Source organism: Chiloscyllium plagiosum, chromosome 10 (genome assembly GCF_004010195.1).
Source record: "Chiloscyllium plagiosum isolate BGI_BamShark_2017 chromosome 10, ASM401019v2, whole genome shotgun sequence".
NCBI lineage: Eukaryota > Metazoa > Chordata > Chondrichthyes > Orectolobiformes > Hemiscylliidae > Chiloscyllium > Chiloscyllium plagiosum.
Window position 1 is genome coordinate 89341403 of NC_057719.1, and position 23928 is coordinate 89365330.

At 41.9% G+C, this 23928-nt stretch overlaps 1 protein-coding gene across 3 annotated transcripts in view; it reads right to left on the reverse strand.

Annotated features, from left to right (window-relative positions):
- Window positions 1-23928, reverse strand: part of rbm25b (RNA binding motif protein 25b) — a 98521-nt gene that overhangs the window by 21016 nt on the left and 53577 nt on the right. For all 3 annotated transcript variants that reach the window (XM_043698354.1, XM_043698355.1, XM_043698356.1), the window contains exons 7-11: window positions 15802-15962; window positions 10855-11031; window positions 6079-6162; window positions 3164-3510; window positions 2478-2592 (exon numbers count right to left, since the gene is read on the reverse strand). In XM_043698354.1, coding sequence (XP_043554289.1) covers window positions 2478-2592; window positions 3164-3510; window positions 6079-6162; window positions 10855-11031; window positions 15802-15962 — 884 coding nt within the window. The remainder of the gene's footprint in view (window positions 1-2477; window positions 2593-3163; window positions 3511-6078; window positions 6163-10854; window positions 11032-15801; window positions 15963-23928) is intronic.

Here is a 23928-nt window from a genome sequence, read left to right on the forward strand (position 1 = left end):
GACCCTGCTCTTCCAAGAATTTAGAAACCTCATCCTTAATGATGGATTCTAGAATTTTACCAACAACCGAGGTTAGGCTAATTGGCCTATAAATTTCCATCTTTTGCCTTGATCCTTTCTTGAACAAGGGGGTTACAACAGCGATCTTCCAATCATCCGGGATTCTTTCCCTGACTCCAGTGACTTTTGAAAGATCTCAACCAACGCCTCCGCTATTTCCTCAGCCACCTCCCTCAGAACTCTAGGATGTAACCCATCAGGGCCAGGAGATTTATCAATTTTAAGACCTTTTCTAGCACTTTCTCTTTTGTAATGGCAACCATACTCAACTCAGCCCCTGACTCCCTTTAATTGTTGGGATATTACTCAGGTCTTCCACTGTGAAAGCAATTAGACAAGCAAAGAAGGGATAAGAGAAAGTTCAGACTGATAAAAACAGGGAACACCCAAGATATTCTACAAGTATATCAATGGGAAAAGAACTAGGGAAAGAGTAGGACCTACTAGTGACCAATTGTGGTTAATGCCTAGGAACATTGGTAGAGTATTGAACTAATACTTCACTAGAGAATAAGGATTTAGGTATGCAACCCAAGGAGATGCTGGAGAAAACTCATTCAGGGTACGGCAAAGTATTGGAGGTGTTAGCAGGCTTAAAAGTGAACACATCTTGTCTGGATGAAATGTGTCCCAGACTGTTGTGGGAGGGAAGTTGGGAAATAGCAGGGGTACGGACCCAAATTTATAATGCCCGTCTAGCCATGGGAGAGGTGCCAGAGGACTGGGGCTTATTTGGTTCCAATATTTGAGAAGGGTTTAAAGATAGTCTAACATCAATGGTAGGGAAAATTTTAGGAAAATATTCTCAAGGTGAGCATTTATCTCCACTTGGAGGGGTTCGGCTTGATCACAACTTCGTCAGAGAGAAGTCAGACCTAACAAATTTGATTGAATTTTTTGAGGTGAACAGGCATGTAGATGAGGATAGTGCAGTTGATGTAGTTTATATAGAGTTCAGCTAGGTCTCACACAGGAGACTTTTCAAAAAGGCAAATTCACATGAAATACAGGGTGACTTGATCAAGTGGATTCAAAATTAGCTCAGTGGTAGGAAACAGAGGATGATGACAGAAGGCTGTTTTTGTGACTGAAAGCCAGTAGCATACCACAGGGTTCTGTGCTGGGTTACCTGTTACAAATTAACATAATATCTGGTCAGCATGGATGTGTTGGACCGAAGGGTCTATTTCCGTGCTGTACATTTCTATGAGTGGGGTTGGTTGGGGTAAGGGGTTGGTGTTGCCCTAGTATGCTTGCAGACAGAGGTAGTGCAGATACTTAAGTGAGGTTGAGTGTCTTCAATGAACAGCCATGACAACAGGAAATACTGTAGAACAAAGGGACCTTGACTTGCTTGTCCATAGAAGGTGGAAGGGCATGTTAGAAGGGTGGTGAAAAAGGCATATGGGATACTTGCCTCCTTCAATCGAGGCATAGATCACAAAATCCAGGAAGTCATGTTGGAGCTGCATTGAACTTTGGCGAGACCACAACAGGAGTACTATATGCAATTCTGGTCACCAATTACAGGAAAAATGTGATTGCATAGGAGAGGAAAAATGGAATAGGCTTGGGTTGTTTTCATTTGAACAGAGCAGATTAAGGGGCAATCTGATGTGTACAAGATTATGAGGGGCATGGACTGAATGGATAAGGAGCAGCTGTTTCCCTTAGTTGAAGGGTCAGTCAAGAGGGTTCAAGGTGAGGGGTGAAACTTTAGTGGGCAGATACAAGGCATAATCTTTTTACTCAGAAGGTAGTGACAGTCTGAAATGCGCTGCTATCAAGGATGAGAGAGAAAAGTTGCCTCATATCTCTTAAAAAGGTATCTGGATGAGCAATTGGTACATCGTAACACTCAGTTATGAGCCAGTATGGTAAATGGGATTAGATTGAAGGTTAAGTGCTAATATGTCGATGCAGGCTCCATAGGCCAAAGGGCTTCTTTTACGCTATGTGACTATGAAATTAATTAGTATAAGGCAAGTGTGTTTGAGCATGCTGTACATATCCTTAACTGACTCAGCCATGCTTCGGCAGAAACAAACCATGAATGCAAAATTGAAGAAAAGGGTGGGCATTGTGTGTCAACTTTTGTTCTGTTCTGGGACTGAGGATGACTCCAAGAAAACCAACTATTTCCAAGATCCAATACAGCACAACCAAACAACGCGAACCCAACACTCAAACGAAGGAAAAATATTATGTATACTGAAAATCTGCAACAAACATAATGCTGGAGAAGCCCAGCAGGTCTAGCAGCCTATGTGGTGGGAGAAACAGATTTGGAACTCGCTCAGTTTCTCCCTCCAGCTTTCTGATTATTCCTATAATTTCGTCTAAAATCTAAACTTTTACTACACTAAGGCCAATTTGTAATTTTCACAAAAGACTTCCTTTGGCCTTTCAAAAGTTACCTCTTGGTAAGCATTCTCCTTCTCACGAAGCTTCCGTTCAAGTTTCCGACGTTCATACATTTCTTCCTCATCTTCTTCTCGGTCCCTTTTCTTCTCCTTTTCTCGACTTTTCTCTCTGCAAACATCAATGAAACAGTTTTGGCTGTACAGACTCGATAGGTGAAATTGCTCTACTGTATTCTACGAAACAATGATTCTAATATAAGCAACTGATTTTAACAGGTTCTCCTTTAAAATACTATAATAATAAAACAGAGTTCTTTTGACAGCACTCGGTCAAAAAACCTGAAACATTCATTACAGGAGATGACAAACGTCATCAAATTATAAACAGCAGGAAGGAAAACCCAACTAAGTCCAGACAAGCTTCTTGTTTCCCCTTCATTCCCCCTGAGGTTTTATTGGTATATCCAATGATACAGCTTGTCTGCACAACATGAACTTGCACCCAAATTACTTACAAATCTCCCAAGAAAATCTGGTAAACTTTACAGCAATTATACGGAGAAAGTACTGGATGATGACGGGTGCCCATGGAATCATATCTTAATCAGAAACATAAAAATAAAAGCAGGACAGGAGTAGGCCAACAATTACATCAGAGATAAGGGTAAGCAAAATAATTACAAGAACTGGAAAAGAAAATTTCTATAGTTAACTAATTTCCCAAAATCATCAGTGCAAACCTAGATCTACTACGATCCTTGCTTCTTTCCCGATCCCGGCTTCTTTCTCTTTCTTTATCCCGTTCTCGCTCTCTTTCGCGGTCTCGCTCCCTTTCCTTGTCCTTAGTTCTTTCACGATCACGGTCACGGTCACGGTCTCTATCTCGTTCCCGCTCTCTTTCCCGTTCACGCTCTCTCTCTCTTTCACGTTCACGCTCACGTTCTCGCTCCCTCTCCTTTTCTTTCTCACGTTCTTTCTCTCTCTCGCGCCTTTCTCTTTCGCGTTCACGTTCTTTTTCTCGGTCTCTTCTTTCTTTTTCAACTTCTTGTCTTTCTTTTTCCCTTCTTCCCTTTTCTTCTTCTAGCTTCTAAAAATTAACAAAACAATTCTTACCCATTAGAGGGAATATTTAAAATATAAATTACAATGCTTTAAAGAAGAGTACATGAATCACAAAATCATAGTTATTGTACACACAAAATGCAAGTTGATAGAACCTGCTAACTTTAGGAAGGCATGGTACAGTTTAGATGATCAATTACAATACTGATAAAACATTTATATTTTAATTAAAACTTTACAGTCCAGAATTCCTACAAGTAAATGGAAACATCAACAGACTACAATCCATCCTTGGAAGTGATTTGACTTACAGTGGTCTGCTAGGACTTGAACCGTCAAGACTGGATTAACATTGCCTATAAGCTATGTGTCTGGGAAGAGCAAGTAAATTGTTCACAAGTAATAGAACGACCAAGCCGTCAGCACCAGCAGATGCCAATGCTTTAAAAGAATCAACTTTAACAAATTTTGTTACATACAATATATCATTTCTCTCGCATTATTAAACATGACAAACTTTTAAAAATGTCAATATCCAACAATTCAAAAGTATTAAATAATTGTAAACACAAATTCTTACCTCAAGGCTCTTGCTGTTGATTGGTCACCAATGACTCGCAAATCAGCAGACAATCGTGAAAAGAAAGCTTTTACGATACATCAATTTATCCAACCACCACTGGGCAGTGCCAAAGCACTTCAATAAAATCACCACTACCCATTGCTGAATATACTGATGTAACCGCCATAATTAATGTTGAAAGCGATGCAAAAATATGTTTAACAAAGACTAAAAATTAATTAAGTGTAGAAGGACAATCTAACCTATGCTAAATTATGAAGATGCAAAGGATTAGGGCAAATATTGATGCTGTTAACTTTCAACTTGAATTATTCTAAATTGTTAACGCAACTGATGCATTAAATTAAACAATATCACCCATATAGAAAGCACAAACATGCAGGAATATTGTGATAAAAGCAACACAAAATTACAAGGGGCTATTCCTAGATGTGATGGGCAATTAATTCAAGTGTAACAAAATATTCCGATTTATATGAACTTACCTCTGCATTTTACTAAATGCTAATATTTTGGTGTCAAGTAACAATATATTCTGCTACATACTTACAAAACTCTGATATCCCTCTTAGCTGAGTAGATTATACTAGGATAAAGAAATATAAAAAGGCGGGCTTCAAGTTCTAGCTCTCCATACCTTTGAATATTTTGTTAAATTCCTCGGGTTTTCAATGCATGTAATAATCCTTCAATTTTCATTTAAACTAGTAAAAGAAATTACGATTAACTTAACTAATTGAGCATTTTTGTTTTATACTACAAAAGATCAAAGTTGCTTCAACATTAATGTGGCCTCTTATGAGAAATTATTGTTGTTGTAGTAAAGGAAGCAGTTTAAATGTAAACATTTAAAACATCTATGATTTTGACACAGCAAATGCAAAATAATGGCAAAGGAAAGGGTAAAGGGCAAAGATAAGCTGATTGGGTCTTACCTCATATTCTTCAGACTCATCAGTGCTCTAAATGGACACCCCCTGTTAAACTGAACATCTGACAGCAACAGTCTAAAAGACTGCAGCAAATACATTACAATATAAAAGAATCAAAACATGCAAAGGTTGACTGTGCAAGTATTAAAACATCCCAATATTCAAAATGATTGCATTAAACTGCAAGCACTGAAATAAAGAGCTTTTTCAAGATGATTGTAATTAACTAGACTTTAAGGAATGACCAGTTACACCTTTGCATATTTCTAAGGGGGCATCCATGAATTTTATAAAAAAGAAACTGAAGCTCATACTTACATCCTATCCATGCATTTTCACAAGTTCTGAGTTCATCTTGCTTTAGTCACCATATGATCTCTATCATAATGGTGGGGGTCAATGAATAGATTAGCTTTAAGGGCATGTACATTATTCCATGCATGTTATATGGTACCTGTTTTGGATTTCCCCTTGCCCTAGCTGCTGCTTCAATATTCAAATATATGCCTACAATTCAAAAGTACTACATAACACCACTAACTTTTCCACTAGCCAACTTTTGGGCAGGACTCTATACTTTACTCTCCCTTCCCAAATTTTCTTTAACTTAACAATTTCTAGATTTGACTCTTGTAGTATGAAGTTTGGTTACTAAATGCACTAGAAGCAATAGTAAACTCAATGTATTAAAAGACACAATTAACCACTAGTCTATCAAGTGATACTCAAACTAACACTGACTAAATAAAACATGAGAAATTTATCACCCACCCACTTCCCCACCCCCCCAAAGAACTGATTTCTAGTATTTCTGAAAGAAAAAAATCAGATTATACGTGCAAGTATTGATCATGGTTTAATTTATTGTCTACTGCCTTGTAATTCAAACTTAAAGTGGGCCAAATGTAACATCCATCCAAAAAAAATAAGGTTGCAAAGGTAAAATTCTGATTGCTTCAATTAAACTAAGAAAAGCTACTTTCAGCAACTAATGAACTATCAGCTTTCTAAAAAAAAAAGTGCAAGTATGTGTAGTTTTTGTGCTCACATTTGTAGAAATAGTGAATTATGGTACTACCTTGTGAGTATCTCTGAATTTGCTAATTTCTCGAGAAATTAGGTCTCTTTTGTCCTCTTCCATCTCCATTGCACTTATGTCATCCTGAAGAATAAAACATGGCTGTCACCAAAATATATTGTTCTCTTTATTATGCCAGAGATACATTTGAAATAAGAAAATGCAGGACACTAACAACATGACATCCATAAGGATAAAGATTCAGTGCAAGTTTGGGGGAGGGATCCTTCACCAGATATGGAAAGAACAGACAATCAAGCAAATTTTCTGGATCAAGAAAATGAAGATACACTTCAAATTATATAGTATCTTTCAAGACCTTCGGATGTGATCAAATGCTTGACAATTAATGATGTCCGTCTGAAGTTTGCTTAGAAAGTAGGGACAACGGAGGTATCAAAGCAAGGTCACACAAAAAGCAGGAGAAAGTGAGGACTGCAGATGCTGGAGATCAGAGCTGAAAAATGTGTTGCTGAAAAAGCGCAGCAGGTCAGGCAGCATCCAAGGAGCAGGAGAATTGACGTTTCGGGCATAAGTCCTTCTTCAGGAATGAGGAAGGTGTGCCAAGCAGGCTAAGATAAAAAGTAGGGAGGCGGGACTTGGGGGAGGGGCGTTGGGAATGCAATAGGTGGAAGGAGGTTAAGGTGAGGGTGACAGGCCGGAGAAGGGGTGGGGGCGGAGAGGTCAGGAAGAAGATTGCAGGTCAAGAAAGCGGTGCTGAGTCCGAGGGTTGGGACTGAGATAAGGTGGGGGGAGGGGAAAGGAGGAAGCTGGAGAAATCTGCATTCATCCCTGGTGGTTGGAGGGTTCCTAGGCGGAAGATGAGACGCTCTTCCTCCAGGCGTCGTGTTGCCATGGTCTGGCGATGGAGGAGGCCAAGGACCTGCATGTCCTTGGCAGAGTGGGAGGGGGAGTTAAAGTGTTCCGCAAGTAGGCGGCCTGCCTCCCCAATGTAGTGGAGGCCACATCGGGTGCAGTGGATGCAGTAAATGGCGTGTGTGGAGGTGCAGGTGAATTTGTGACTGATATGGAAGGATGAATCCATATACCTCTGGGACATCTGCACCAATCAACCCAACCGCCCCGTGGCTGAACCACAAGGGATGAATGCACATTTCTCCAGCTTCCTCATTTCCCCTCCCTGATCATATTGCTGAATGGCAGGCAGTGACCAGTGGGGATCAGTGCTGGGATCGCAGCTTTTTACAATATATGTTAATGATATAGAAGATGGTATTAGTAATAACATTAGCAAATTTGCTGATGATACTAAGCTGGGTAGCAGAGTGAAATGTGAGGAGGATGTTCGGAGATTACAGGGTGACCTGGACAGGTTAGGTGAGTGGTCAGATGCACGGCAGATGCAGTTTAATGTGGAATGTATGGTTATCCACTTTGGTGGCAAGAACAGGAAGGCAGATTACTAACTAAATGGAATCAATTTAGGTAAAGGGGCAGTACAAAGAGATCTGGGTGTTCTTGTACACCAGTCAATGAAGGTAAGCATGCAGGTACAGCAGGTAGTGAAGAAGGCTAATAGCATGCTGGCCTTCATAACAAGAGGGATTGAGTATAGAAGCAAAGAGGTTCTTCTGCAGCTGTACAGGGCCCTGGTGAGACTACACCTGGAGTACTGTTTGCAGTTCTGATCTCCAAATTTGAGGAAAGACATTCTGGCTATTGAGGGAGTGCAGCATAGGTTCACGAGGTCAATTCCTGGAATGGCGGGACTACCTTATGCTGAAAGACTGGAGCGACTGGGCTTGTATACCCTTGAATTTAGAAGACTGATTGGGGATCTGATTGAGACATACAAGATTATTAAAGGATTAGACACTCTGGCGGCAGGAAACATGTTTCCGCTGAAGGGGGAGTGTCGAACCAAAGGACACAGCTTAAAAATATGGGGTAGACCATTTAGGACAGAGATGAGGAGAAACTTCTTTAACCAGAGAGTGGCAGCTGTGTGGAATGCTCTGCCCCAGAGGTCAGTGGAGGCCCAGTCTCTGGATTCATTTAAGAAAGAGTTAGATAGAGCTCTCAAGGATAGTGGAATCAAGGGCTATGGAGATAAGGCAGGAACAGGATACTGATTAAGGATGATCAGCCATGGTGGTGCAGGCTCAAAGGGCAGAATGGCCTACTCCTGCACCTATTGTCTATCCTTTTTTCTATCTATGCTGTCAGTACCAATATGTATGGCAATGTCTTATATGTTTGCTTTCACCCTTCAGAATACCTTCCAGAGACATCCCTGACCTTGGGGCAACAGGCAGGCAACATACCATCCTAGAATCTCTTCTGCAGCCACAGAGATCACTGTTTTCCTTACACATGAATCCCCTACCACTACAACCTTTCCATTCATCATCCTCCCCTCCTGTGCAGCAGATCCATGCATAGTGCCATGAAGTTGGCTACCACTGCTTTCAAATGCACACAGTCATCTCTCCTAATAATATCCAAAACAGTATGTCTGTCAGAAAGGAGGCTGACCACAGGAGACTCCTCCACTACCTACTTTCCTCTATTCTGCCTGATAGTCAACCATGCCCTTTCTGCCTGCTCAATTTGCAGCTGTGGGATGATCATGTCACTGATTGTAGTATCCACAACACAGATGTTCCACAGTGAACTCACCAGAAGTTCCAGCTCCGAAATGTGATTCACCAGTAGCTGCAACTGGACACACCTCCTGCACGTGTGCTCATCAGGTACAACTGGAGCTGGCTTTGCAGGATATCACAGGTGTGAACTCTGCTGCCGTGGCCTTCCTTTAAGCCCCTTACTCATCTTTTTAAGAACAGTTATGCTTATGTATGAATACTATTAACATACTTTCATTTCCCTGCTTGGCTTATGTTTCTTTATTATATTAGCACTGCAATTACTTATTTCTGTTGTTTCTCAGTTAATACCTTCTACCAAATAAACACTTACGAAAATCATGCACCAATCAACACACCAATTTTCTGTGATGTCACTGTTTCCATTTGTTTTCTCCAATCAGCATACACCTGAAGCTGCAGATTTTAAACCATGATTCCCCTCCCTCTGCTTAATTAAAGCTGAAGAATACAGTCTTACGAAGCATGAACCACACAAAAAAAGTGAAAAGCATCTCTTCCCCTCTGCATTTCCACTGAGCTCCAAATTCCCAAACACACATGCACTTGGGCTATGTCTCACTCATGATGTGTTCGCTCTCAACTGTTTGTACGAAGCTACCTTTTTTCTTCATGTGATGAGACCGTGACAGGGAAGGTTAGCATTTGCATTCCATTCAAAACTGCTCTGTTAAACTTAACACAAGTAGCTTCATCAGTCCGCTCAGAGGCCAATTAAGAATCAAAGACATCACTGTCTGTCTGGAGTCACATTCAAAGCCAATCCAGAAATCAACGCCAGATTCACTTCCACAAAGGACAATAGGTAGTTAAGGTGGTAAAGATGAAAAATTGATGCTTCCCTTCACTGAGCATGGCACTGAACACAAAAGCAGGTATATTTGGTCTCAGACGTTCGATATACACAGTTCTGATAACCGCATCTAAGGAAGTGCAGAATTGCTTGAGAGAATGCAGAGGAGATTTACAAGAATGTTGCCTACCGGCATGAAGAAAAGTCACATAGGCTCAGATTGTTCTGTGAAAGACAGAGGAGGTTGAGTGATGACTTACTGAGGTGTACAAAATAATTCAGGGCTTGGATACAGTAGACATGGAAGTTTATTTCCTCTTGCAGAGAGGTTTAATACCTGGGGCACAAATTTAAGGTTATTAGTAGAGTTAGATGGAACATGAGGAAAGACCTTTTCACCAAGAGGATCGAGGGTATCTAGAATTCACTGTCTAGTTTAGTAGTCAAAGTACAGAGCCTCAAATCATTTCAAAGGATTGTCCCTGAAACATTATAACTTACAAGGCAACAGACCAGTTACTATAAGGAGGTACTAGAATTTTCTGCTGTTCCAAGAATGTGATCAGACTAGAATGGGTACAAAGACTATGAGGGAAAAAAAAATTGAACAGGATATCATTGATTACTTAGGAACAGGACAGTAAACGAGCCAGGGCGTAGTGCAGAGCCAGAAGAATAACAAAGCTTGGCGTGGAATAGAATCTGTACAGTGTGGAAACAGGTGGTTTAGCCCAACAAATCCACAATATCACATTCTCCTACCCTATCCTCCTATATTTACCCCTGACTAACGCACCTAACCTACACGCCCCTGATCACTATGGGCAATTTAGCATGGCCAATTCACCTAATCTGCATATCTTTGCATTGTGGGAGGAAACCGGAGCACCCAAAGGAAACCTACGCAGACATAGGGAGAATATGCAAACTCCACACAGTCATCTGAGGTTGGAACTGAACCCAGGTCTGTGAGACAGCATCGCTCACCACTGAGCCACCATGCCCTGGCAATTATGTGAAGTCTGAGATAGTGGTGCCAGAAGGATCTAATTACTATCATAGAGAGGTTAATTGCACCAAGAGTTCAAGTAATCAACAGAACCATGGAAGGAAAATTGGGAATTGGGCAAATTGGCATTGGGTCCTGGAACTCAGCCTGAAAGGGTCAGAGACACAGAAGCCTCATCACATTTCAAAAGGACTTAGACATAAACTTGAAAAGGAATTACCTACAAAGCTATGAACCTTCTGTTGGCAAGTGAGAATTCCAGAAAAATCATCTTTCTGCCCAAAAGAGTTAAGATGTATTGAATTAAGTAAACATTCATCATTAATTTATGTAATACAAATAAATACCTCCTCTTTCTTTTCCTTTTTCTTCTTTTTGGGATGTGCATCTTGATCTTGAGAAGGTGCATTTAATTCACTGGAGTACTCTCTTATTAGTCCTTCAATTGCTCCTTTCACAATCTGATCTCTTCTCTTGGTATCCTCATCTACAACATCATCTGATGAATCCTCCGTTTTTGTATCCTTCAGGGTGTAATCAGATTAAAATGAGACATCAAGGGCTGCTCAAAAACACCAACAGCTTGCAGCTGAGTAGCTCCCAGCTGAAACAAATGTCACTTCACCGACATTCAGCGATATTAAGACTTGCCAGCACAGAATTACAATTCAACAGGCAACATTTTGTCCTTCTGTTATAATCAACAATGTGATCCAGAAGATTTTTAATTGAGGTTGACCCATTTTGCTCTCAAGATCCATCAAACTAATTGGAAAGCTCATATATATGCAACATATTTATTCTTTCAATAAATTTGTTGATCTCTAAAACAACCCGATTTTGAATTTCTTTCACAGGATGTAGTCTGATGGCCATTGGGATGAAGCAGCGTGGTCTGAAACCTTGTCATAGAGGCCACTGATCCAGTGAAAAAGTCATTTAAAATACAGGAAAAGTAACCTATTCAACAACAAAAACCACAACAGCACAAATGGGATGTTGGAAACCAAAACACATTGAATGCTGCAGAATAATAAATTCAAATTTGTCCCTGCTCTGTCCCACTGGGATATCAAAGTAGAGTCACAGATGTACACCATGGAAACAGACCCTTCGCTCCAATTCATTCATGCTGACCAGATATCCTAAATTAGTCAAGTCCTATTTGCCAGCACCTAGCCTACATCCCTTTCCACCCTTCCTATTACACATCAAAATGCCTTTTAAATGCTGTAATTGCCCCAACCTCCACCACTTCCTCATTCCATACACACACCCACCCTCTGCATGAAAAAATTGTCCATTAGGTCTCATATCTTTCCCCTCTCACCCTAAACCTATGCCCTCTAGTTTTGGATTCTTTTACCCTGGGGAAAATATCTTGTCTATTTACTCTACCCATACCCCTGATGATTTTATAAACCTCCATAAGGTGACAACTCAGCCTGCAACACTCCAGGGGTAAATCAGCTCCAGCCTATTCAGCCTTGCACTATAGCTCAAACCCCGCAGCCCTTGCAACATTCTTGAAAATCTTTTCTGAACCCTTTCAAGTTTCATAACATCATTCCTACAGTAGATAGACCAAAATTGCATTGAGCATTCCAAAGGTGGCCTACCCAATGTCCTGTATAGCCGCAGCACGACTGCCCAACTCCTATATTCAATGCAATGAACAAACGTTTTCTTCACTATCCTACTGCAAACCCACTTTCAAGGAACTTTCAACCCGCACTCCAAGGTTTCTTTGTTTAGCAATACTCCCCAGGGCCTTACTAATAAGAGCACAAGTCCTGCCCTGATTTTCCTTGCCAAAATGCAGCACCTCATATTTAATTTGATTAGATTGATTTATTGACATATGTACAAAAGTACAGTGAAAAGCTTTGTGTACGAGACATACACACGATCATAGTTAAAAATCACAATACCAGGTTATAGTCCAACATGTTTAACTGAAAGCACTAGCTTTTGGAGCACTGCTCCTTCATCAGGTGGTTGTGGCTCCGAAAGCTAGTGCTTCCAATTAAACCTGTTGGACTATAACCTGGTGTTGTGTGATTTTTAACTTTGTACACCCAATCCCACACCAGCACCTCCAAATCATGACACAGATTATAGTAAGCAGGGATGCACAGATCGCGGAAGACTTAGACAAACATTACATTGCACAGGGCATGTGCTAGGTGAGATCAACACAAGCAAGATCAGCATGATGGGAGGCTGGCTAGACCATTCATCAGTCTAATAACGGCAGGGAAAAAGCAGTTCCTGACCCTACTAGCGTGTCTTCAGGCTTCTGCATTTTCTGCCTAATGGAAGAGGTTTAGATCATTATCAGTTTGTGATGGGTCTTTGATGTTGGCAACCTTCCCAGGACAGCCAGCCATGCAAATGGAGTCCCTGAATGGAGGGCTGACTTCCATGATGTTCTGGGGCTATGCACCCCACGTTCTGCAGTTTTGTACAGGCCTGGACACAGCAGTTGCCATACCAGACAATTAAGCATCCAGACAGCATGCTTTCAATAGTTCATCTGTTGAAGTCAGTGAGGGCTCTTGTTGACATGCCAAATTTGTTGAACCACCTGAGGAACAGACTGTGTTGTCGCGCCTTCTTGACTTTCACATCTATATCGGAAGTTCTGGATAGGTTATCAATTATCTTCACTGCAAGGTACCTGACGCTCTCCATCCTCTCAACCATCGTTCTGTTGATGTGGATAGGGGCATGTTCTCCTCCTTTCTTATTGAAGTCAATGATCAGGTCTTTAGTTTAGCCAATATTGAGAGAGGTTGTTCTCATTGCACCATATCACCAAGCCCTCTATTTCTCTCCTCTATTTTGATGTGTCGATAGATATCTGTCCTACTATGGTGATGTCATCAAACTTGCAGATGGCAACACAGTCGTGGTACAGAGAGTGCAGGTTGAGGACACGCCCTTGCGCGGCTCCAGTGTGGAGTGTTATTGTAGAGGAGGTTCAGTTGCCTATCCTCTCTGATTGCGGTCGATGGGTAAAAAGCTGAGGTTTTAGTTGCAGAGGGCGGAGCCAAGACCAAGGTCAAAGAGTTTTGAGCTCAGTCTGGAAGGAATAATGGTGTTGAAGGTGCAGCTGTAGTCAATGAGCAGGAGTCTGATGTCCTTGTTGCCCAGGATGTTCCAGGGAAAAGTGTACGGCTAGGATATGACAACCAGTGTTATGTAGGTCGGAAAATTGTAGGGGATTGAGGCAGGCAGGGAGACTAGAGTTGATGTGGGCCACGTCGAACCTCTTGAAGCAGTACACAATTTTGAGGTCAGAGCTGTTGGACAGTAGTCATTAAAGCACACGGCATGTACTTTCTTCAGTATGAGGAGGATGGTGGTCTTCTTGAAGCAGCTGGGGACTTGGGATTGTAGGAGGGAAAGTTTGAAGACGTCGGTGAATACCTCCACCAGTTGGTCGACACAGGATCTGAGTGCTCAGCTGGGGACACCATCTGGGCCTGTCGGTTTCCTTGGGTTGACTCAGAGGAAGACCGATCTGACATCTGCAACAGTGACCAAGGGGAATGGTGTATCTGGGGCTGTCGGACAGGCATTACCACATCGCTGGCATTCTGGTCAAACCAAGCACAGACAGCATTGAGTGCGTCAGGCATTGATGTGTCTTTGTCCGTCATCTTGCTCTGCTTCATCCATCTAAAATAAAAACATTTGCCATTCCTTGGCCCATCTCAAATTCCCATTTTACTCTGACATTACATTCTTCGCTCTTTATGACATCAATTTTGGTTTCATCTGCAAACTTACTAACCATACCTCTTAAGTTCACATCAAAATCATTTACATAAACAACACAAAGCAGTTCACCTGCACTCATCCTTGTGACACACTGCTTTAAAAAGCAATCCTCCAGTTTAAAAAGCAATCCTCCACCACCACCCTGTCTCCTATCTTTGAGCTAATTCTGTAAGCAAATGGCTAGTTCTCCCTGTACTCCATGTGATCTAACCTTACTAAGCAGTTGACCAGTAGGAACCTTGTTGAACACCTTACTGAAGTCCATGTGGATTACATCCACCGCTTTCATCAACCTTCTTCATATTTCTTCAAAAACTTCAAGTTCGTGAGAGCATAGTCAGCCTCTCTTTAATTTTCCATACACAAAACCATGTGGACAACCAATCCTTGCATTTACAAATACATGCAACTCCTGTCCCTCATGGTGCCCTCCAAAGGCTTGCCCACCACTGATGCCAGGTGCACTGGCCCATAGTTCCCTGGCTTTTCTTTATCACCTTTGTTAAGCAATGGGCACCATGTTAGCCAAACTCTAACCTTCCCGCACCTCACCTGTAGCTATCAAAAACACAAATAAGGGTCCCAGAAATCTCTTCCCTAGCTTCCAACAAATTTCTGGGGTATACTTGAATAGGTGCCAGGAACTTATCCACATTTAAGAAATCCAAGACCAACACCTCAAATATGGAGCTGAAAATGTGTTGCTGGAAAAGCGCAGCAAGTCAGGCAGCATCCAGGGAACAGGAGAATCGACGTTTCGGGCATAAGCCCTTCTTCAGGAATCCCTGGATGCTGCCTGACCTGCTGCGCTTTTCCAGCAACACATTTTCAGCTCTGATCTCCAGCATCTGCAGACCTCACTTTCACCTCTAATATGGACACTTCTCAAGATATCGCTGTTTATTTCCCTAAGTCGTCGAACTTCGTGGCACCGGGAGTAATCCAAATATTACTACAAAGGACCTACATTTTAATTTCCTGCCTAACCTCCTATATTTTTGCCTCAGAACCTCCTCCTTTTCTCTGCCTATGTCACAAAACTAAATTTTCAAAACAAACGACCTCTTGGAAGTCATAAGTCTACACAGCTGAGTAATATTCTTCCTCCCTTGCGAACTCCACCCCAAGTAAAAAGTTAAAATTTCTTCAGTATTAATTCGTGGAGTAAGGGATTTGAGTTCCGACCTCAAAGCAGGTCCATTTTGCAATGACCCATTTCTTTCATTTGGTAAGTAATGTTCAATTTACCTTCTCTCAAGCTTCCAAATTTCTTTCCCTCATAAGAGCTTATTTGCTTTTGCTGGCTAAAAGACACTGATTTATTATGGCTAACCAATAGCAGCAAAAAGTAGGACTCAATTTATTGAAAACAAGTTCTTATTCTTTCAATGACAATTAAACATTAACTGACAACTGCAAGTCAGTGGTTACATTTTACTTGAAATGTAGATAGGATTTCGAATTTGCAACAATAAAACTGCTCAGATATTTATCTGAATGTAACATACCCCATTGACTCCCTTTTTTTTGGCCTTCCACTCATCCAGTTGGGCTTTGGTCTTCGCATCCACCTTTACAAGTAGTTTCTTGTCTCCCACTTGAAGCTCATGCAATAACCTTAAAGCACGTAGTGTGGATTCGGGTTCTTTGTATTCGCAAAAACCAAATGCTACCAAAGTAATGACATGTTTACAAAAATGACATATGACAACATTGGATTTTAAAACGGTTAAAATTAATAAATTTTTGTGCTTGATTATTTGCCTGCTTTACGAGTCTATGAAGAACAGCCAGTAGTTAGCACTGCTGTCTTACAGCATCAGCGCTAGCTGGAATCTCCAAGTCAATTCCAGCATTGGGGGCTGTATGGAGTTTGCATGTTCTCCCTGTCTGAATGGGTTCTCACTGGGTGCTCCAGTTTCCTCCCACAGTACAAAGATGTGCAGGTTAAGTGGAGTGGCCATGTTAAAAATTGCCTGGTAGGCTCCAGGGACATGTAGGTTAGTCATGGTTAAAACCCAGTTATGAGGATAGGATAGGGATGTGCGTGCATGCTCATGTTCTTCAGAGGGTTGCTGCAGACCTGGTGGGCCTATTGGCCTCTTTCTGCACTGTAGGGATTCTATGATTCTGAGGATAAAAAAGTAAACTTGACATTTTTGCAAAGAACAATATTCCTAAAAGGCAAACGAAAAAATACACTTCATGTTAACTATCCAACACGGCAAGACACACTGCTGTATCTGGATGCTAAACAGATAAACTTCATCTCTTAAGAAATATAAAGTACTGGTATGAACCTTCAAAATACATAATATTAATCCCTTCTTTTTCAGCACCATTTAAGTGGTTCTTGTTTGACCTGATCTTTTTCCAATTAATCATTCTTTTAAAATCCTCTGGACTCATTTTCATTTCTTCTAATATTGCCAGGATCTGAAGGAAGAGGGAGGGGAATAAATATTGCTTTGAGCTGCCAGTGTCAGCTGAGCCGAACACGAGAAACTCTTCTTTACACATCTCTGCCTATATCCTCAAGATGCTCAAGCCACTTTATAACAAACCTTTACTAATCCCTGCCGTCCCCAATCATCTACATAAATACCGCAGATGCAAGAATTACAGAAAAGAGCTAATGAGTCACTTCTATCATCCAAATGTAGAGAGAGTTAGTTAGGAAAAACAGGGGAGATCTTAAGTGAATAACAGGTCCACAGTTCATATTAAGCATATCCAAAATGGATTTCATAAACAGAGTAAAATCAAGACTAGGCGGACAAATTAAGATGACATGGCTTGGGTATCCAATGAGTACTAGGACAAGTTTTTATGACAGAACACTGCCAATGTCACAGAAAGGACAGGGTACTTTGAGAACATGCTAAGTCATAGAAACCAAAAGCAGGTGCTAGTTAAACAGCAAGTTGCAGTCAAAAGCAGCAAATCACCTGCGGTTACTGAGGCAAAAATGATTGCACAAATTCTGCCAGTAATCTTTCACTCCTGCTTTGACATGAATGCAGTACGAGAACATCAGAGCATTGCAAATGCTAAAATAAAACAAAAAAATGAAGGTACTGGAGATCTGTAACAAATACAGAAACTGCTGCAAAAACTCAATCGGTCCAACAGCATTTGTGGAGAGAAAACAGAATTAGTGTTTTGAATCCAGTGAGCCTTTGTCAGAACTGGACATAGCTTAAAAAAAAAATGGAAATAAGAGGGTGGTTTCAGCAAGCAGATAGGTGAAGACCAGAACACAAGTGACAGAGAAAAGCCAAGAGTGAGAGAAGACAGGAGCAAACAAAAGGGACAGTAAGCCAGTGAAGAGATGCTAGATATGTTAAAACAGGGACTATAAGCAAGTGAAAATGACTTGCTGGTGCTGAAAACAATCCATTTCAGGACAGTATCTGTGGTTGCCAGGATAGGTAACAAACATGGAGAACAGTGTCAACATTCTGAAACTATCAACTTGATGTATAAAGCCGATGGTTGAATGGAAAGATGAGGTGACATACCTGTAGCTTACATTCAACCTCACTGGGTATAGGCCAGATCTCAGAAATCTCAGCACATCGTGGTGTATTGAAATGGCAAGCAATACGAAGCTCAGTGTCATTTTTTACAGGAAGAACGTGAATGTTTTGCTAAGTGATCTGTTTGTCTCCTCAAAATAAGAGTATAGGAGAGGAATAGGAAATGGCATTCCAGTAGCAAAACAGTAGATAAGGTTGAACAAAGTGCAGGTGAATCACTGCTACACCTGGAAGGTGTGACAGTGGCCTTGGATAGTAATGATGGTGCTGGTAAACCAGCAAGTATTGTACCTGCTGTAGTTGTGGGGAGGTATGTGAGTGGAGGAGGAGTGAAACAGGATGTCCTGGAAGGAACTGTCCCTGCAGAATGCTGACAAGGGAGGGGAAAGTGTGCATCATGGTGGCATTGCTGGAGTGGAGTGACAGAGAACAAGGGGGATTGTATGTGTGCATGGGACAAAGAGAGGTGGGGGGAGGTGTGGAACGAGGGAACAAGTGTAGGAAATAAGTCAGACACAGTATTGGGCTTTTCATCCATAATGGTAAGGAATCCTTGGTTCAGGGAAAAGATGGACCCTGAAGATCCCCAGGATAATGTGAAACCATCAGAACAGATGTGACGGAGACAGAAAAACTGGTGAATGGAATGGAGGAAGGACAGTGTGAAAAATATTTAAATCAAGGTAACTATGGGTATGGTGGAATGTTGTACAGGGCCTGTTTTAAAAATAGAGAGCTGAAAATGTGTTGCTGGAGAAGCGCAGCAGGTCAGGCAGCATCCAGGGAACAGGAGAATCGACATTTCGGGCATAAGCCCTTCTTCAGGCTTATGCCCGAAACGTCGATTCGCCTGTTCCCTGGATGCTGCCTGACCTGCTGCGCTTCTCCAGCAACACATTTTCAGCTCTGATCTCCAGCATCTGCAGACCTCACTTTCTCCTTAAAAATGGAGAGAGCAATAAAGTTGGTAACAATGCTGGGCAAAGTTACAGTATTAAATCTGGGCCAAAATTATTTACATTTGGACAAGTATTGTGTTTGAGTGACTCAATCAAGTTCTTTGATCAAGCAAGAAAGGCTTGTTGAGGGTAGAGAAGTTGAGTTTCTGTCTTACAAAAGGTATTTGACAAAGTAGTTAACAGTAAGTTTGTTAGACAAGTTAAAACCAATGAGATTTAAGGAATAGTATCAGGAAAACTACCAATATCAAAGCAAAATTCTGCATTTCTTCAAGATATGAAATAAAAAAACAAGGTGCTGGCAAAACACATCAGGTTTAGAAGCACCTGTGGAGAAAAACACAGTTAACATTTCAATTCTGATATAGCTTTTCCTATAACTGTAGAAGGGTGGAAAAGTAATAGGTTTCTGTTGTTCGAAAAAGGAGAAGGTGAGTGAAACAGAAGGGAAGGTTTAGGAAAAATGAGTAGAGGAAGATAAAGATCAAAGGTACCATCCAACAAAATGCAAAGTAACTATTAATGGTTGTAATGAAAAAGCAAAGCCTTGTCTGAACTAAAACATTAGCAGTAGAATAAAGGTTAGCTATCACTGAAAGCAAAAATACTGAAAGGGATATTGGTGTAAAACATATAAAAATTAAGGTAAGAACACATGGTTTGAAGTAATTGATCTCAAAGTTGGGTCTGAGAGACTAAGTATTTAATAAAAAAAAATGGTATTATTCCAGCTTGTGTGAACTTATTAGAACATCACAGCAGGTCTGGGACCAAAACATAAGCATGTGAGCACAATGGTGCATTGAAAAATGCAAGAAAGCAAAAGAACAGGAGATGTGTTCCACAAAGCAGTCACCAAGACTACTTTTGGTCTCCATAATGTACTTGAACACTTGAAATATTGTAACATTCAAGGCTGTGGGCCTTGTGCTGGGAAGTGCAGATTTGGCGGTGCAGACTTTAACATAAAATAATACAGTACAAGAGCAGGCCCTTTGGCTCACAATGTTGTGCTGAACATGATGCCAAATTGATGAACATGATCCCTTCCGCCTGCCCTTGGTCCATATCCCTTCATATTCACATGCTTACCTAAAAGACCCTTAAATGCCACTATTGTATCAGCCTCCATCACCATCCCTGGCAATGCATTGCAGTCTCCTTTGACTAAAAAAAAAACTTGTCCCTCCCCTTCTTTGAACTTATCCCCTCACATTCAATGCATGGCCCCTAGCATTATTTCAACTCAAATTTTACAGACTTCTATCAAGACCCCAGACCATCCATCCTTCCACCTCCACCCCATCCCAGGGGAAACAACCTGAGTCTTTCTACCTTCTCCTTATAGCTCATACCCTCTCATACAGCAGCAGCCTGGTAAACCTCTGCACCCTCTCCAAATCCTCCACATTCTTCCAAAAATGTGATGACCAGAATTGAATGCAATGCTCTTCAGTACAAACTAGCTGAAGTCTTATAAAGCTGCAACATTACAACCTGACTCTTGTACCTCGGTGCTCGGACTAATAAAGGCCATATGCCTTCTTTACCACCCCATCTACTTGTGGGGTCACTTTCAGGAAGCTATAGACTTGAACCCCAAGATCCCTCTAAGTCAATGCTGTTCAGGGTCCTGCCAAAACTGTATTCATTTCCTTAAAATTTAAATCTCCCGAAGTGCAGCAATTCACATTTACCTGGATGAAACTCCATCTGCCAATTCTCTGCCCATGTCTGCAACTGATCTATATACCACTGTGTCCTTTGACAACCTTCGGCACTATCCATAACTCCACCAGTCTTTGTATCACCTCCAAACTTACTAACCCACCAATCTATGTTTTCATCCAAGTCATTTTTATATATATATCACAAATATCACAGTTCCCAGTAAGGATCCCTGCAGGACACTACTTGTCATGGACGTTCTGCCTGAAAAACACTACCCTCTATCTTTTACAAGCAAGCTAATTCTGAATCTAAGCGGCCAAGTCACTGCAGATCCCAAGCATCTTAATCTTCTGAAATGAGCCTACCATGAAGGACACTTGTCGAAAGCCTTATTCAAAATCCACAGTGACAACATCCACTGCTCTATCCTCATCGATCACCTTTGTCACCCGCCCAGCACAAAGCAAAGCTGACTGTCCTTAATTAGGCCATGCCTTTTCAAATGTGTGCAAATCCTATTCCGAAGAATTCTCTCCAATAGCTTCCTAACCACTGATTTGAGTGAGTGGTCCAAGGTTTTCTGGATTATTCCTATTTCTCTTCTTGAACAGGGGAGCAACATTAGCTATTCGGCAGTCCTTTAGGACTTCTCCAGTGGCTAGCAAGGATACAAAGATCTTGGTCAAGTAGTCAGCAATCTGCTCTTGTCTCTCTCAAATAACTTGAGGTAAATACCATCTGGCCCTGGGGACATATCCATCTGTTGTTCAAGACATCCAACACCACTCCTTTCTTGATTGCAATATGCCCTGGCATTTTCGCATGCACCACATTAATCTCCATATCCTCTACATCTTTCTCCTGGGTGAATACTGATGCAAATTACTCATTTAGGATATTGCCCACATCCTCTGCAGCCATGCACAAGATCCCTGCTTTGTCCCAGAGTGGTCCTGGCTTCTTCCTATTTATCCTCTTGTTTTTAATTTGGATTGCCTTTAACCAAACTAGCCTCGGTCATTTCATGGCCTCCTCTTTGCTGTCTTAATTAGCTACAAAAGTTCTTTCCCACTTTCTTTACACTGCCCACAGGTCGAGTCCAATTTTAGCTTCCTAAACCTTACACATGCTTCTTTCTTTTCTTCTGACAAAGACATCAATTTTGGTGTCATCTCCAAACTTAATAGCCATGCCCCTCATATTCACATCCAAATCATTTTTGTAAATGGTGAAAAGCAGTGGACCCAGCACCAATCCTTGTGGCACTGCTGGTCCCAAGCCTCCAGACAGAAAAGCAACCATTCTCTTCCAACTTGCTATCCTCGAGCCAAGACATCCAAGACAACACTGAGCAGCCAGTCTTGTCCCTCTCTCAACCAAGTTTCTGACATGGTCACATTATAGGCCCAAGTACTGATCCAGGTTCTAAGCTCATTTGCCTCACCCATAATACTCCTTGAAACAAATCACTTCAGTCCATCAGTCCCATCATGATCATTTATCTGTTTCTGCCTGTCCTTTCTTTCAGGGTTTCTGGCCCTAACATCCACCTCCCCCTCAATTTCTTCAAGTGCTGACCTGCTGCTCTAGTTCCCAGCCTCCCGCCACTCTAGTTTAAACCTTTCCAAGTAACACTGTCAAGATAGGAAGAAATGAATTCAGTGGAACATGAAAAATCTGAAACAATGGGTCTACCAAGGCAGCCCTGCTTTTCAATTTAAATGAGGAGGAGGCAGAAGTGAGTTGTTTGGGATTAGGGAACAGTAAGGTGGAGATCGGTGAATGGAAGATCTTCAGAGGAGATACAGTCAGTGACAGTCACAAAAACGATGCTTAACATGGAGGCTGTTGTCTAGGGATGATAGGAATTATGTCTCAGAATAATGCCAACACGTTAAGTGACATCAGCATATCTAGTCAATAAGTTTGACGAGAAAGTCAGATTAGACCAGAGAGAAAAGTGGACTCAAGTCAGAGTGAGGGAGGGGAACACAAAGCTGATGTCACATTGACAGTTCCCACTGGACAGGTCAAGATTAGGTCAAGGACCACAGAGAGAGGTTTAGATGGAGGGTGTTGAAACTTTATTGCTGGAACAGCACAGCAGGTCAGGCAGCATCCAGGGAACAGGAGATTCGACGTTTCGGGCACAGGCCCTTCTTCAGGAATGGCCTCAGATGGAGGGTGAGAAGTAGGGTGAAAGGGCCTGGTGAACAGGATCAGGATTTCTTCCCAAGGAAACGGGCATGAAGGCAAATGTGACAGTAAGTTTAGATCACATGGGATCCGGGAGATCTAGCCAGTTGGGATACAAAATTGGCTCGAGGGTAGCAAGTTGGAAGAGAATGGTTGCTTTTCTGTCTGGAGGCTTGGGACCAGCAGTGTGCCACAAGGATTGGTGCTGGGTCCACTGCTTTTCACCATTTACAAAAATGATTTGGATGTGAATATGAGGGGCATGGCTATTAAGTTTGGAGGTGACACCAAAATTGGTGGTGTAGTGGACAGGTAAGGACCTCAGTCCAAAAGGATCAGATGAGCCAGCGAACTGAGGAGTGGCAGTTACTTTCATTGGGATAAATGGGAGGTGTTGCATTTTGGGAATGCTACCTGACGCAGGACCAACAGTTAACATTAGGGCACTGCAGTGCGCTGCAGAACAGAGACCTAGGGGTTAAGATACATAGTGCCTTGAAATTAGAGTTGCACGTCAACAGGGTAGCGAAGGCAGCGTGTGGCATGCTTGCCTTTATTAGTGAGAATTAGGTAAAAACAATGACTGCAGATGCTGGAAACCAGATTCTGGATTAGTGGTGCTGGAAGAGCACAGCAGTTCAGGCAGCATCCGAGGAGCAGTAAAATCAACGTTTCGGGCAAAAGCCCTTCATCAGGAAGAAGACTTGCAGAACTTGGTGGGCGGCACGGTGGCACAGTGGTTAGCACTGCTGCCTCACAGCGCCTGAGACCCGGGTTCAATTCCCGCCTCAGGCGACTGACTGTGTGGAGTTTGCACGTTCTCCCCGTGTCTGCGTGGGTTTCCTCCGGGTGCTCCGGTTTCCTCCCACAGTCCAAAAGATGTGCAGGGTCAGGTGAATTGGCGATGCTAAATTGCCAGTAGTGTTAGGTAAGAGGTAAATGTAGGGGTATGGGTGGGTTTCGCTTCGGCGGGTCGGTGTGGACTTGTTGGGCCGAAGGGCCTGTTTCCATACTGTAATGTAATCTAATCTAATCTAACATTGAGCACAGGAGTCGCAATGTCATGTTGTGGATATACAGAACACTAATGAGGCAAATTTTGGAATACCATGTACAACTCTGGGTCTCCTTGCTAGAGGAAAGATGTTGTGAAACCTGAGAGAGTTTGGAAAAGATTTATAAGGATGCGGCCGGGATTGGAAGGTTTGAGTTTTAGGGAGGTGCTGAATAGGCTGGGGCTATATTCCCTCAGAGGCTGAAGCGTAACCTT